General features: G+C 34.8%; 1 protein-coding gene and 1 non-coding gene across 7 annotated transcripts in view; both read left to right on the forward strand.

Moving 5' to 3' along the window:
• Positions 1–15906, forward strand: part of CEP170 (centrosomal protein 170) — a 111071-nt gene that overhangs the window by 77215 nt on the left and 17950 nt on the right. For 4 of the 6 annotated variants that reach the window (XM_085300605.1, XM_085300607.1, XM_085300609.1 and 1 more), the window contains 3 exons: positions 34–160; positions 5647–7473; positions 13512–13746. In XM_085300605.1, the coding sequence (XP_085156731.1) occupies positions 34–160; positions 5647–7473; positions 13512–13746 (2189 nt within the window). Of the gene's footprint in view, positions 1–33; positions 161–5646; positions 7474–11876; positions 11928–13511; positions 13747–15906 lie in introns of all 6 variants that reach the window. The other 2 variants (XM_085300610.1, XM_085300608.1) reach the window with 2 other exon arrangements.
• Positions 4543–4642, forward strand: LOC146598308 (U6 spliceosomal RNA). Its single transcript, XR_014895286.1, has one exon. It is a non-coding gene; the product is annotated as a U6 spliceosomal RNA (small nuclear RNA).

Genomic DNA, 15906 nt, shown 5'->3' on the forward strand with positions numbered 1-15906 from the left:
TTTTTATATTTTTTTTCCTTCTTCTTCCTTTAGGAAGGCTCTACTGCCCCTGGAAGTAAACGCTGGGTATCACAATGGGCCAGTCTGGCTGCTAATCACACACGACATGACCAAGATGACATCAGATTGGAGTCATCTGGGCCTGTTCCMCTGGAAAACGGTACTAAAAGCAGTTCTTGTTGTCATAATTTCTGCAGAAGAAACCTATGAAGGGAGGAAAGGACTTGGTTATAAATATAGACAGATAGCTTTTCTACTGTTAGTTCTTCACCTAAAATTCTTTCATGCCTTTTAGAAGAAACAATGTAAAATCTAACTCAACGATAATGGTGTTTGACATGGCAGAAAAGCGGTAATATTAAACTGAACATTATAAAAAGTACATAAAGCTGTGTAATACAAAAGAAACTTTTTAGTTCAGCTGATGTGTCAGATTTCTTTAATAGTATGTTTTTCTCTGCTTACATCTTTCTCAGGACTGCTTCAGTGCAATTTCCCAAACTGGATTTTTGATAGATTGRCTATAAAGCAGTCCAACCTGAGACCTCACTGTAGCCCTCATTCAACTAAAGCAAACTTCCTGAGTTTTGAAATGTAGGAAACATACCTTTTCTTCAGTGGTCAAGCTTTTTTATCCTCTTTTTTCTTGCAAGTGTCAGATGTTCAGGCTGGCTCTATCCTTTAACTGCTGTTCACATTTGTGATTTTAAATACCTTGTTTTCTTAAGGTGTACATTCTTGATAATGAAGGAGTTGCTTACCTTACTTTACTGTTCCTCTTTTCTTTCCTCTTTGTTAATCTCGACTTAGAGRTGGTGATTTAACACAACACTCCAGTGTAATTTTAATGCTGATATCTGTACATTAGGGTAGAAGTGTTTAAATCCTGCAGAATAGTTCCTTAATTTTCTTCTCTAAATTATGTGAATTAATGTAGCTATTTGTTGCAAAAATTACTGGCAATTACAAACTCTCATCATCTCAATGATTGTTCCAGATTCCAAAAGTAATATGCTACTTAAAAAAACAACAATTATTTAATTATCATTCTAATACTTTAGATGTTTCTGTCCTGCAATTCCAACATGTCATCTTATTCCAGTTGACTTGAAATTCTCAGCATCTCAACAAAGTTTAAATGATCTGTAATATGAAAAAAAGTRTTTCAGAGTAGAAAAGCTTTTCTGTGTACACCGTTTTTGAAGATAYGCTACCATCTACAAAACGTGTCCAATAATCTGTTGTTAGACATTGGTGAGTATAATAAATTATATTTTTCCTCTAATCTATAGCACCTTTTTAGTTAATGTTTTTTTCATGCGAGTGTAATGTTCTCTCTCTTCTTTTTTTTTGTTCCAGCTGCTGTTTTTCTTCAGATCATCAAGAATCCATGTCTGATACAATTTCAGAGCAAGCAACATCTTTGTCTTTTAACTTAGTCTCTCAGAAGAGAGACTAAGTTCAACTGATAAGACCAAGTCTTTACGGCAGCTAGAGGGAAATCCTGGGATTCTCTCCCTGTTTAAGCTGGAAGCTAGGTGCCAGCACTCTGCCCAGCAGTCAGGGCTGCAGAACAAACTGAAGATTGCCTATTAGTCAGCAGAGTCTTTTTCTTAGATTCTCACACCACTGTAAAGGTGTAGGGACAGTGGGACAGTGCTTTCTCCAAAGTGTTTACTCATTCAGCATGACACACAGAAAAGGAAAAAGCCAATAGTGTGTCTGTGTTTTTCTACCTAAATGTTAGATTTCTTGGGGYGTTTAGATAACTCCCTTTGTTACTGGTCTGAGCTAAATGAGCTGAACTGCTCAATCTTGAATCTCGTAGGCAGTATTTTTTTTTCTTTGGARTTCCCTCTGTATTGGGATATCTTAATTTGGTTGTAATTAATGTATGCATTTCCATAAGTGGATCTGTGATATATTTATTTTTCTGCCCTCAGATTTTAGATAATGCTACTAAATTAATATAGATACTTTCTATGTTCTTTATAGAAATTTTTTTTTTCATTACTGGAAAAAAGCCATCACTTCCTCAGCAAAAACTTAGCTTTTAATTCTGTRTATTATTACACACAAGAAAAGGAAGACAGCATAAATCTTGATTCTAGAGCTGGATTTTTTTACTACTTTATTTCTTTACTTCTAAATAAACAGGCTGTTATGTATTGATTAATCACTGAATGTCTATTCAGGGTTGTATTCAGCAGATGAAAGTATTTGTAGGAATGCTTATTTAAATGGTTCATCAAATACAGTTACTTTTCTGATCATTTACTCTTTGCAGTAATTTCACATGGCTTTAGGATCCTAGAAGGTGAGGCCATTGAATAAAGTAAGCAATAAAATAAATTCAGCTTGAGTCTCATTTTACTTTTTGTATTAATTTCCAAAGAAATTTTGCTGTTTGTGTTGCGCAATGCAAACTTGCCTATAAGTGTGTGGGAAAATGCTTAATAGTAACTGCTGCTTCAGGAGTGGCTTTTCACTCCCTCTAGCAATTGGAATTTGCATAGCCATTTCCTCCGGATGCCAAACATCTAAGGAGATGGAGAGGGGAAAAATTCAATAATGTGGTATATCACGTACATAGAATATTGGAAGTTGTGACTAAACTCTGTACTACTCAGCAGGATGAGCTATGCATATAAAGTATTTATACTATATTATACTCTCTCTATATTATTACTCTAGGAGCTAGAGTAATAACACTGATTCTTTACAATTTGAGGGGGGAAAGGGGATTGCTTTTGTATTGTTTTAAACAGTCAGTTTCAGATGGGGCATTGACTAGGATCTTCTTTGGAGGAATTAATGGTTCTGTCCTCATTATATGAAATCTGTGGTTTAAGTGAAACAACTGCTGCACAGTCCTATACTGCAACAATTCCAAAATACACTGGAGAAATCCAGAAAACATTCAAGCACCTAAGATGTAGTGAAAACACAATTTGATATGTAGATCTAAAGAATAATTCACAAAAATCTATCTTGCTGGCYTAGATGCCTGTATTTCCTTCAGAAAACTTAGTAGTTAAACTTCACATAAAATGTATATGGCCAAAAGCAATGCCATCTGGTCAGAGCAGAACAACTCTATGCCTGTCTTCTAATAAGGATTGTTTGAAACTTGTCAAGAARTCCTCTTGCCTAAATATTCTAAAAGGTTTGATTTGGTATGTGTATCTGAGAGAATTTAATCTTCACAGATAGCAATCATAATGATTTTCTTTAAATTTCCAATTTCTTTTTCTTGCCTGATGATACCCAAGAATAATAAACCAAGAGTTAGAAAATCTCAGAGATATTCAGAGATGRGAGTCATTTTGCATTCTTCACCAAAGGTTTGACACTATGCAAAGAAGAAAAAAAGATGAATGAGATCAGATAGAAAACAGCAGAGTATTCAGTTAGGTATGCAGGGTTCAGCTGGGGTATATCTATATTTTTATGTGTGCGTGTATGCGTATATACACAGTTGTATACATACAGTGTAATTGTTAACATGCGATTAAGTGGTTTGAGAGTTCTCTCAAAGGGGGAAGCCCTGTATTTCAGTTTCTATTCCTGAAACAATAGGTCTTAGTGATGAGCCTCATAGGAAGATCCAACAGATTATGCAGAGAAGTTGTTCTTAATCTCTGCCATGGAAAAGTGAATTGATAGATGTGTGTTAGTTCATGTATGTACACTGTACTGCAAAAACAGGCAGAAAGACTTGTCTTCCATCCAAATATAGTTAAATCAGCAATTCAGAGAGTGTGCTCTGAGTAAAGGCTTCTTTCTGACAGCCCAGCTGGTGTATGTTCATGTTAAATAGGCAAGGAGAGCAGTTATCACTATGGAAAAAGTTGAATTCAAAAATGGGACTATTCAGCATTAACTATTTGTTGCAACAATTTGAGTGTCCATATTTTTCTGCCTAAAGAGCATTACAGGTCCACTAAGAAATCAGTGAAAATACTTTAGAAGCACTGCATTTGTTTGACACTTTTTATATGCTTTCTATGTATTTCTATTTCTATACGTTTTCTTGTTCATTTGGCATAAAAGCATTCTTTTTGCTCTTTACAGCAGYAATCATAATAAGTTCTTTCTTCATGGGTAGGGCTTTTCAGTCCTACTAAAAGCTACGCCTCAGTGTCCCCTAGCACTGCAGCCTCTTCCTTGAAGGGAAGTCTTCAAGGGATAGGCTGTAACCTCCTAGTGAGATGAGATAAACTGTYGAAGAAGAAAGTAGAGAGGAGACGGGGCTTATTCCATTCAGTAACTGGAAGTTTCAGATCTGGTGCTGAATGTGTTTATGAATGTTAGACTTAYTTTCCTCTTCCTATTATAATACTGTCCTGATACTAATTGGTGATTTGTTGTGCAACTTACTTTAACCTGCTGTGGAAGTACAAAAACATTGGGTTCATATATGCAGTCCCAGTGTACTCTGCTGGCTAAAAGAGTTTGGTTTCAGGAACCAAACTTATTTCAAGTAGTTCAAATTCTTTTGTCTATGAAAACTTTCCTTTTCTATGAGAGCAACCACAGCCCATATTATGCGGTATATATACTAAAGTCAGAGTGAAACAGAGAAAATTGGCATAGTCCCTCTGCAAATGACACACACATTCTTAAAGTGTTCCCTTTCCCAATTTGCAGTCACAGAGTCTCTGCAAGGTAATAATTGGCCTAGGATGCTGCATAAATGGGCAGCACTTGTTTAATCACAGCCAAAATTGTCCACATCTGGGAGGAAACTATGCCTGTTTATAGCAGGGCAAGAGGAGGCATCTGTTGTTCTGTCTTTGCTCTCCTGTCGTGCTTCTGAAGTCACTCCTTTCCTTTTCCTGCAACTTCCTATTTCTAGGAAGCATACTTTAATAAGATGACATTTTCTAGCCTGATCATATCTCTATGGTAAAACACACAAACAGTGCATTGCAGTAATTCTATTGCTTTTAAACTTTTAAGCTTTTAAATACTGTTTGGTAGCTCTGTATCAGCACTTTGGATTGTGTTGTAATGACTTTGTATATAATAAGCTTCCTTTTCTATGACACTTTTAATAYACTAATTCTAATAATACAGAAATGTTATTTTAAATCTATGTAATCTCTCTAATATCATGTATTATCTCTAATACCTATTCTAAATCTATTACATCAGTGACTGTGTTTTTGTTGGACTTTTATTATATTTTTATTTAAACAGTAAAATAATATAGCTAGTTAACTTCAACTTATTTATCATAGTTTAGAGGTGGTTAATCTAATTCACCAGCAGGGTTCCAGCTCTATAATGATGTTCTGTRAAGAGAAAGTTATACTTAATGGGGATAGGACAAGAAGTCATGGGCTGAATTGCAGAAAATAAAGCTTAGATTAAAGATTAGGGAAAAAATCTGGAGAATTACGCACTGAATTTATTTATAGGGATAGTCAAATCTCTAGCATCAGAGATTTTTGGGAACTTATTAAACCSCTCTTAACTTGTATTTATCTAAGTGTAATTGATCCTGCCATGGAACGGAGAGGGGGACTAAAGACTTCTTAAATGTCTTTTTCAGTTCTATTTTACGTTGTTTTATTAGTCTAATGTAATTTTAGGAATTCARTGTTTACATTTAATGACTTAGATTTTCTTTCATGTTTTTAGACACAGACATCAGTGAATCTGGTATTTCAGTTAAAAGCACTGGTTCTATGACTGGCCAAGGTGAGCGAAAGAGGAGGACACTTCCACAGCTTCCTAAAGAGGAGAGAGTGAATGAAAGCTCAAAAGTAAAAACTGCATCTCATCAGAGATCAGAGATAGGTGAAAAGCAAGACACTGAACTTCAGGAGAAAGAAACTCCAACTCGTGCCTCAGATGCTGATAGTAGAGGTATGGCGAAGACAAGCAGAACAGTGAACGGTCTTTCACCCAAAGCTGCTGGAGACAAAGTCTTTTCTTTCCCTAGCAGCTGCCCTTCTGTTAAAGAGAGAGTTGAAACTAGCAGAGAAACTTCCATGGTAAAACAAGCATTAGCAAAAATTCAGCAACAAGAAAGAAAGGAGCAAGGACACTGGACACCCACAAAACAATCTTCTACAAAACCTGTTGCAAACCAAGCTGAGAAAACTAGGGAGGAAATAACCATGTCGCACAAAATGTTGGATAATCAAGACAAAACTCCTGGACGTCCTACTGATAAAGCAGAAATGAAGTTGGTACAGAGTGAGGGGAAAAGAAGAAAAAATGAAGAAGTTATTAAGGGACAAAGTCCTAAAGCATCTGGAGGAGAAAAAAAGGAATCTTCAAAACCGTTAGTGAGGCAAGGTAGCTTTACTATAGATAAGCCTAGCACAAATATACCTATAGAACTTATTCCTCACATTAATAAGCAAAGTGGATCTGCTGTCCCTTTAACACCTGCAAACAGAATACGTGAGAGAAGCGACTCTATGGACACTGATTCCAGTCTGGATACAACACTCATTTTGAAAGACACTGAGGCTGTAATGGCTTTCCTTGAAGCTAAATTGCGTGAAGAAAATAAAACTGATGAAGGTCCTGAGACTCCTAGCTATAACAGAGATAATTCCATATCACCAGAATCAGATGTAGACACAGCCAGCACAATCAGCCTTGTAACTGGTGACACTGAAAGAAAATCCACACAGAAGCGGAAGAGCTTTACAACTTTATATAAAGATAGATGTTCCTCTGGTTCGCCTTCAAAGGATGTTTTAAAATCTTCTGCAACAAATGCCAGAGAGAAGATAGAAAAGAAAACTAAAAGTCGATCTTCAGATGGTGGATCTAGAGCTGATGCTCGTAAACCTGTACAATCCAGTGGAAGAATGAGACAACCATCAGTAGATTTGACAGATGATGACCAAACATCTAGTGTACCTCATTCTGCTATTTCTGATATCTTATCATCTGACCAAGAAACCTACTCTGGCAAATCACACGGAAGACTTCCTTTTGCCTCKGCAGATGAACTTTTACATTCCAAAATGGAAGGAAAATCAGCTAAATCAAAAACCTCTCCTGTTACACTTGGGCAATCCAGTAAATCTACCACTCTTCCAAGACCTCGTCCTACAAGGACTTCTCTCTTGCGCAGAGCACGCCTTGGGGAAGCCTCAGATAGTGAACTCGCTGATGCAGATAAAGCTTCCGTGGCTTCTGAAGTGTCCACCACAAGTTCTACATCAAAACCTCCATCGGGGAGGAGAAGTATTTCCAGAATAGACTTGCTTGCTCAGCCTCGCAGAACTCGACTTGGCTCTTTATCAGCACGGAGTGACTCTGAAGCAACAATAACTAGAAGCACAGCCTCATCTCGTACCCCAGAAGCTATCATCAGAAGTGGTGCAAGGTTAACGTCAGCAGGAGACGGTAGTAAAGTTTCTGCTAGAACTCGAGCTAATAGTATTTCTCGACTTTCAGATTCAAAATCCAAATCTCTGGCTTCAGCTCATAATTCTCCTTCAGGTACGTGAGATTATTTGAACCAGTGTCATAAAATAATAGATATTTTCTAAGTTTTTAAGGAATAGTGCTTATGAAGCATTCTTTGAGTTTTGTTAAAGCAGTATTCCTTTGGAGAAGAAGGAGGCTTCATCAACTAGGCTTGTGGGTTTTTCACATTTGAAACTCTAAAGATAAGAAATTTTAATCCTTTTAACTGTTTGGCTTTTTTTTGGGGGGGGGGGGAGGAATTGGTAACAGAATTGCGTTGAGGCATTTAGATGTGGCAGCACTAATTTGCACAGTAGAAAAAAAGAGCAGAAATCCCTTTGCTTGAGTCGCAGTGGTAAAAGTTCAGAAGGTCAGCAGCACTTTTTACTAGATAGAAAATACAGTATTTGTTTCTAAGTTAGGCTTGTAAATAAGCTGAACAGCAAGTGATCAGTGAGAAAGCTGATCCTTATATTAACAATTTAACATTCACTTCCTGAACCACAAAAGTGAAGTTTGTGTTGTAAGAAGATTAGTAAAGTAACAAAAAAAAAAAAAAAAAGAAAAAAGAACACAAGCATTACTTAACTAAATATCATAAAGTTAAGTTGCTTATTTTAACAAAACTTTTGCCTTGTCTTGGAGCAGTTTTTGTTCTCTGTTGCAAATCATCTTTTGTAAAAGAGAAGTATTTGCAGGTACAGAGCCCAACACCCTTCTTCCTCATTTTTGCTTCTGTTTGAATTTGTTGATGTTGTTTTTGAGTAATACCTTCTTTACTATAAGATGTACAGAAGGGAAAACCCATACAAGTGACGAATTTTAACCTACCCATTCTCTTAAAAGGTGGCATAACACTTTAGGTGCAGGCAGGCAGAAAGGCTACTGGCTTTTTTTCCAACAGTAACACTGAGTCAACTAAAATTAAAATGTAATTTTAGAGAAGTCATCTTGCTGATGAAACAAATATCTATAATTGGTGTCKTCTTGCCTTTTGAATTGCTGTACTACCAGATTGACCTTATTTGAAGCCAATTTTAATTTTAAAGCACAGTCAGGGGAGGGGGAAATGGAATAGCTTCCTTATTTTTAATGTTTTGTGTTGCCACCAAAATTATTATATCTCCTGCTTTACAGCTTCCCATTCTCAGTTGATAAAAGCATCTATGACATGTACATTTGCAGCAGTCCTATTGYTTGTTTGTTGTTTGTGTATCATATATGTCCTTTTATAGGATTTTTAGTAGTCTTTCCCAGGCAAGTAACTATTGGCTGTATAATCGATTAGCTAAATAGAAATTTCAGAAGAGATGCAAGGAGATGTTTACTGAACTATGAAGTTGTATCTATTGTGTTATAGCAAGTGTCTGCAAAGATACAAGAAAAAGTGAAACTTCAGAGAAAAAACCTCAGTCTTTTCCTCAGATCTCTTACACAAAAAGTACATTTTAATTTTTAATCAGTGTATATGCAGTCTGAAAGGTGGCAACGTTTAGGTCAGGGAAGAGTGCTTTTATATGTTTATAAGATTGCTTTTATAGGTTTAATTTAATAATTGACACTAGTTCACATCCTGATGTTATTGATTTTTAAAAAGGTGAAACCCAGATATTTCATGTCACTTGGTTTCTTTATCCATTTTTCACAAAACTATGTATGGGTTTTTGAGGTTTGTGCTCTTGTGGACTGTGCCTCCTGAAGTTCCCCATGGTTTTAAGTGTTTTGCCAGTTCTGCTCAGTGGACTGGTTTTGGTATTTTYTTTCTAGTCTGTTATGGTCATCCTTGTTATTCTTCTGATTTACCTGCATTACACAATCAAAATTTAAGGTAGCTTATATAAATACACTGTTTTCAAGAGAGAAAAGATACTGTCTTTTCATGAGCTATCTCAACATATCATTGTTTGAAGAATCTACAGTAGAAATAGCTTCTGTTAGAAAAAGTTTTATCAGTTTATATTTCAAAATCCAGGAGAAGCAGATTTCACTGTAAATGCAAGAAAAAAAAACAATAAATAAAGCAGTCAGATACTGTCAAAGCAAAATACTAAAAAGCAAAAGCAAAATCATGGCTTGATGAACTCATCAAGTCTTGTTACTATATTAGTAAAATACTACTGTTTASGATTTGGAGTTCCAGATTTTACCTATGTCAGTAAGCTTATTGTGTAATTTTTTACAAGGATATTTAGGGTGTACTTGAGGGAAATTTGAATTTGCTGAAGATTGGTGTAAAATTTCCTAATGTATATAGGCCACAACTCAGTGCACCTCCATTTTCCCATTATCACCAAATAAAATGATCTAAGAACTACCCAATGCATTAAGTTACCAAAAGTAGCATGTATTAGTTTATTTCCGTAAAAGCGTATTTAAAATATATTTGAATATTTGAATAGTATGTTATTGTCATGCAGAATATTAAAATGTAATGCAACACAGATTTGGGGCCCAAAGCATGTAATTCCTGAACTTAATTTTGTTTATAAATGTCAACTTAATATCAACTTTTATTTTTAGAAATGCCATTTAAATTGTAGTGATTTTTGGAAATTGCTAATGAARTGACTGAGGAAAAATGCCTCAATATTTGTATGCATTTTAGTTTTTTGACTGAGGCAGTCTTAAGATATAAATGTGATTTATTTTCTTGTTTCCCTTGACTTAGACTGGAAAATGATCGTTGACAATAATTTTGGTTTTTTTCTTTTACCAGAAAAACAGTTGAGATCTAAGTGTTAAGATTTTTCCATGGGCCTGTTCATCAGAGTTGACTTTGTAACATTTTAGATCACTACTTAATATTAACAGCACAATCACACCTTTTAAACTCAGACTACCAACGAGAAATTTCTGCATTTCCCAAATCTTTTTAAATGTTTAGACATATGTGCCTGTAAAAGAGAAAAAAAATGTAGTCTTTGGATTTTTTTTTTTTTTTATTACCTTATACTTCATGTGGATGAACTTTAAAGTGTAATAGCATTAAAATTCTCAGAGCTGTCAGGAAGTCCATAATTTCAAGGATCTTTTTTAAGCCTTGATACTGTTTAGTATTGCTTGCATTCAAATAAAGGGGCAAGCAGATAAATGGAAGGTCTTAGATGAGAATACCAGCATTAAAGTAATTATCAGGGTGTTTCTGTGGTGGGAGGCTTGAARACTGACAACACTGTAAAAACATGAGAAGCAGGATTAATAGTTTTTCAGCWTGAGATTTAATCCAAGCAATGAAAGATTTGATCAAGTCACTGAATCACTTTAAACAGTAGAGTTTGACCAATAAAAACAGAAGGCAGAAGGCCTTTTCTTACAGCTCTGGAAGAAAATTGAAGATGGTGTTACAGGAAGACCTATCTATTGGGGAAAGGAACGATCAGGTTCAGGTCTAGAGTAACATAGTTTTAGAGGTAGACTTGATTTTTAGGAATTTGTGAGCCAGACAATGGCAACTGTAAAAGTAARCATTAATTCAGAGCAGAGAGAACCTGTTAAGCAAATAGTTGACATGCATTCAACAGCTCTGCTGGCTTGCTGATCTAGTTGACATTGCAAATAAGTAGCAAATGAGTTGATAGAAGCTATCAAGGTATTTCTGAAAGAACACGAGGGTTTCAGCGTGGAGAGAAAACAGCCCTTACCAGTTGATCTTTACTGTTATTGTAGCACAAAATTTCAAGATCCTTGAAATGTATGAAACTTGAGAAAGCAATGCATCAGTGAAAGTATAGTATTTTATAAAGGCTATGGCTTAGTAAAGTCTGCCCTGAAAAAGCAAGATATCATGAGCAAATCACTAAACTTGCTACCAACACAATGTACTTCAAGCCGACTAGTTCCTGGTTTAGGTTCCAGGGTTTGGGAGGATTTTCTGCTGATAGATTCTGATATTCAGTGTCTTTGGTGTCCCAGATGGTTTTCAGAAATCTGCATAAACTACAGTCACATTTGTGGGCTGCATAATTCAAAACTTGTCTTAAAAGTGTAAATGTGCAAATGTATAGCTAGCTGAATGCAAAACGTGCTTGGTTATTGCTTGTCGTAAATCATACAACTTTGAGATTTTTACTGTTAAGTCTGTATTATTTTTCTCCATGCTAATTAGAAACCGTTTTTTTAACATTTTACACCATTTTAACATTTAACGCCATTCTAAGGTGCTGTAAAGTTTTAAGACTTAAAAATGGCAAGAGGTTTTATGGCACTATGTAGTTAATTATTGATGTCGTTTCATTTAGACAGATCCTCTCTGAAATGTTTAAGCTTTTGCAAAATTCATTGGTTTTGAATGAATGTATAATTTAAGAATCTTTTCCCAAGAAGTGTGGGGGCATACTGTATGGAAGAGAGGGCTTAACACTAATCTCAGCAATAGATTTTTATTAAGCAAATATTTTAATAAGAATTAACATGATAAAACACTATTTTGTACACAGAGCAATCCAAGCTTCTCCCAGACCCAGATCCTGCTGTTGAAACTTACAGTGGTAGAGTACTAGAAATCAAATCTGTTTCTGATATTTCACTTCTCATTCAATCTTTAGTTTTTAAATATATGATTACATATGCTCATTGTACAGTGTTGAGTTGCTGGACTAGCTCACATGAGAGATTTTAAGATGAATTTTATAATTGCTTTGATTGATATAATTGGAATTGGGACAAAGAATTTTAACAAAAATTGACGATAAACTGTGGGCCCAACTCATAAAGTACTCTGGACTTCGGTCACACATTGCTTGCATGCTRTTGGTGGGGAAATGTGCTTTTTCTGCTTATGTTCTACTTCCCTATGATCAAAACAAGTTTGAAACCTCTAAAAGAGAATAGTAACTGACTGATTTTCTTCAGTAAAGTTAGATTATTGAAAAATTATTAATAGAATTGGACATGATTCAAAGCCCACATTACTTCAGATTAGGCTCACATTTAAACTTGAAAAAATTGCATAAGTGTATATTTGTTTTCAGTAATTAGAAAAGCATTATTTATGTGTGGGAAGGGATGTAAGCTTATACACCAATGTTATGTTCTACATACTGTCATATTTCAGCGCATTACATAAATCTTTTCTCAACTAAAAATTACTTTCAGTTTTTACCTAGATTTGCATTGATATATACTTCATTTGTAATGTTTTTGAGAATGGTTCAGGAAGAATCATTATTACTGCTTATGGTTTTTTTACTCGTATAGTAAAAATAACTACCAACAGGTGAACACACAATTTTTAAAATATCTGCARTAAGTGTAGAGCCTGATGAATAGCAGTGAGTTTGGCAGATTTTTAGCAGGTTGTAGTGATGAGCACTCCATTACACTTGATGATATCTAATCCCACTGGAAATGTTTGAGGACAGSATTTCTGAAACACATTTTCTAGTCTTTAGTAATTCACAGTGAGAAGAGACCCTGCTACTTCATTTCAATTCTCTTATACTTCAGTCTGTCTTCAGCAACATGGCTATATATGCTTTGTGTGTTTTATACATTGGATATAGAATATATGCCTTTTGCACTGAAGATGATTGTTTTGTGAGTGCTTCTCATTTTTGCAACACAATAGTGATTATTTTTTCTGTACTAACTACATAATGTACCCTCTAGGAGTTTTATGCTTTCTTTATGTAAGCATGTGTTCAGGGATTGGTGCCAGCTTAATCCTTCCTTCATGTCTTTTCAGTTTTGTGTGTWTCACTTAAACTTAGAATTTAACGTGGGAAAAAATCTGCAGAAAAAGTGCAATCTGACTATATACTTAAATGTTAATGAATTGGGTCCTTGTTTTGCAAATACAGTTTGCCTGAGCTTATATACAAGTACTGACTTTTACATCATTTTTCACTCATCATTATACAAAGAGCATCCGTTTTATGTTTTATTAATCAGTATTTATTATTTAACACAAGTTTTGTATCTTTCTTTTTAAGATGTAGTCAGTAAAACTTTTGTAAGGTACCTGGGGACTGATAATGAATAGTTGTGTATTTTTGTGGTGTTACTGAAATAATAACTTTATTCCTTACAAAAGATGCAATAATAATTCTTTTTTAATAATTAAACTAATTTAGTAAGTGCAAGATGGAGGCGCTTTCCTACAGATTATGCTTCCACCTCAGAAGATGAATTTGGATCAAACCGTAATTCCCCTAAACATACCCGTCTACGTACCTCTCCAGCCCTGAAAACCACACGACTGCAGAGCACTGGGACAGCAACTCAAAGTAGCAATACATTCAAGCACAGAATAAAGGAACAGGAAGACTACATTCGTGACTGGACTGCTCATCGTGAAGAAATAGCAAGGTTGGTTTTAAAGCAGAGTGCCTCTAAAATACCAAAGATTCATATCCAACTAGTTATATGTGGGGAAGTGAGCTGATGGCTTTTCTATATCACTCTATTTAGAGCTTCCATTTGCTAGCTGAATGGGTAATTTTAAATTCTTCTTATGGGAGACTGACAGACAGAACACTCATGTTACCAGCACAYTATTTTTTAATGGAATATGATAGTCATTGCTGATTTATGGTGGCTAGATCCCAGAACAGGAACTTCTGGTTGCATTAGCAGGATGTACAGTTGTACTTTAGGTAGAAATCTTAAGTCTGTAACAGTCTGTTTCAAGTCAGAAGTTTATTTGGTTTTGTACTAGATTTTCATTGATATTAACGTAAAATTTCAGATCAATGCATAGGTGACTGGGAGAGAGGAGTAATTTTGGCAATGTGAAAGACTCTGTTCTCACTTTAATTTTTAGTTCTAGATATTACTTCATGTTGGGCATTTTCTATTTTAAGTCATTATGTATTCATCAAAAAGTAATTTCTGTTGTTGCTAGTGCCTGAGATTAGTATAGCATTTTCTCTGTTACTGCTAATAGCACTGCGTTTCAAGTGAACCATGAAAAAGGTAGTCAGTTCTACGTTGTAGTAACTGATTGTTTTCATATAATGCAATACTCAGGTAGTGAGCACTTCAAATAGATTAAATAAATAAAACTCTGTAAATCAGAATATGTTTAACTCTGTTTAGATCAACAGGTGTTAAGATTAACAAAAGCTAAATAAATAAATAAAGTGTCCCCAACTTTCTGTCCCAACTTTAGCAAAGTTCACCRCAAACACAGAGGTAATTTTAAAAAAATCCTAAAATGATAAGGATATCTAATGGCCATACAAATGGAATCTGCAGATAATTTAGCTTCAGTGTTCCTAGTAAGGCTATAATATTTGCAAAGATGTGTAAAATGGCCAAGTGTGGTCAGACTTACACATGCATAGTTGGTAAGAGGTGTCTCTCTGATATGTACATTTTGTCCTTATACAGAAAACTCATAGGAGAATTCAAATTTTTAATCAATGTAATGCAAGAATGATGTGCTTAAAAACATGGAAAAATATGATTTCAATATTGTAGCTTAGGTCATATTGTACCTATATGAACATAAATTAATACAAGTACTTTAACAACATGTTTCTTTGTGTGTGTGTGTTTGTAATATTATATATATTTGTATGTATGCACACACACACACACGTATATAAGGTATATTCAGTTCTTGCAGAAGTCAGGGAGGTTTGTTTTTTCATTTGAATTTGCAGTTGCTCTACTAGAGTGTACAACCAAATTTTTTTAATTGTGGAAATAAATGGATAATAACAGTAATTGATGCTGTTACATTATAGTGGGATATGAAAATGTCACCTGGAGAGAAATGGAATAGTTAGTTTTCTTCAGTTCTGCAGTTATATTCTTTTATTATTTCATTTTCTTTCCTAACTCATTTATGCTTGCTAGTCATCAATCATGTCTGCAAAAATGTCCCTGCAAAAAATAGAAAACAATGAAAAAATTCAGATGGATTCATATGATCTCATTAAAATCTATTGATTTTTTTTTAATTGAATAACAGTCCAGCTTAGAGAGGTGCAAAGATAAGTATTTCATATAATAAATGTGCATTTGAAATGAGTGTATAGATTATATGACAGAAGCATTTCGTCTGTGTTACCATCATACTGTAATTAAACTGATCTTCAAAGATTGACCCAGTTTGTGCTTTTCACAGGCTTGAACAATTTACAAACGCTCACTGAATTGAAAATTTGAAAGATATATTTTAAAAAGTAATGAAACGAGCAAATTTGGCTTGAAGGGAATGTACACACTCAGAATAATAGGAGTTTCATGTCTAAGTTCTGTTAAATAGGCTGAAGTAGCAACTCAAGCATTAGACTCCAGTTTTAACACGTTAGACAGAATGACTGCAGTTTTTCCCTGTAATGAAATGCGATCATATTGTATATGAGTTTTTCAAACTTATCATTACAAAATTAACTTACTCCATTGAGGAAGCATGAAATATTAGTCTGCACAAATGTGATAAGAAACCTAGCAGTTAGGTACTCGTACAGATGTATATTAGAAGTGTTACTACTTTACTGTGGGTGGTTTCTCTTTTTT

This window comes from Rhea americana, unplaced genomic scaffold (assembly GCF_003343005.1).
Source record: "Rhea americana isolate MKP2758 unplaced genomic scaffold, rheAme1 scaffold_166, whole genome shotgun sequence".
Classification (NCBI taxonomy): domain Eukaryota; kingdom Metazoa; phylum Chordata; class Aves; order Rheiformes; family Rheidae; genus Rhea; species Rhea americana.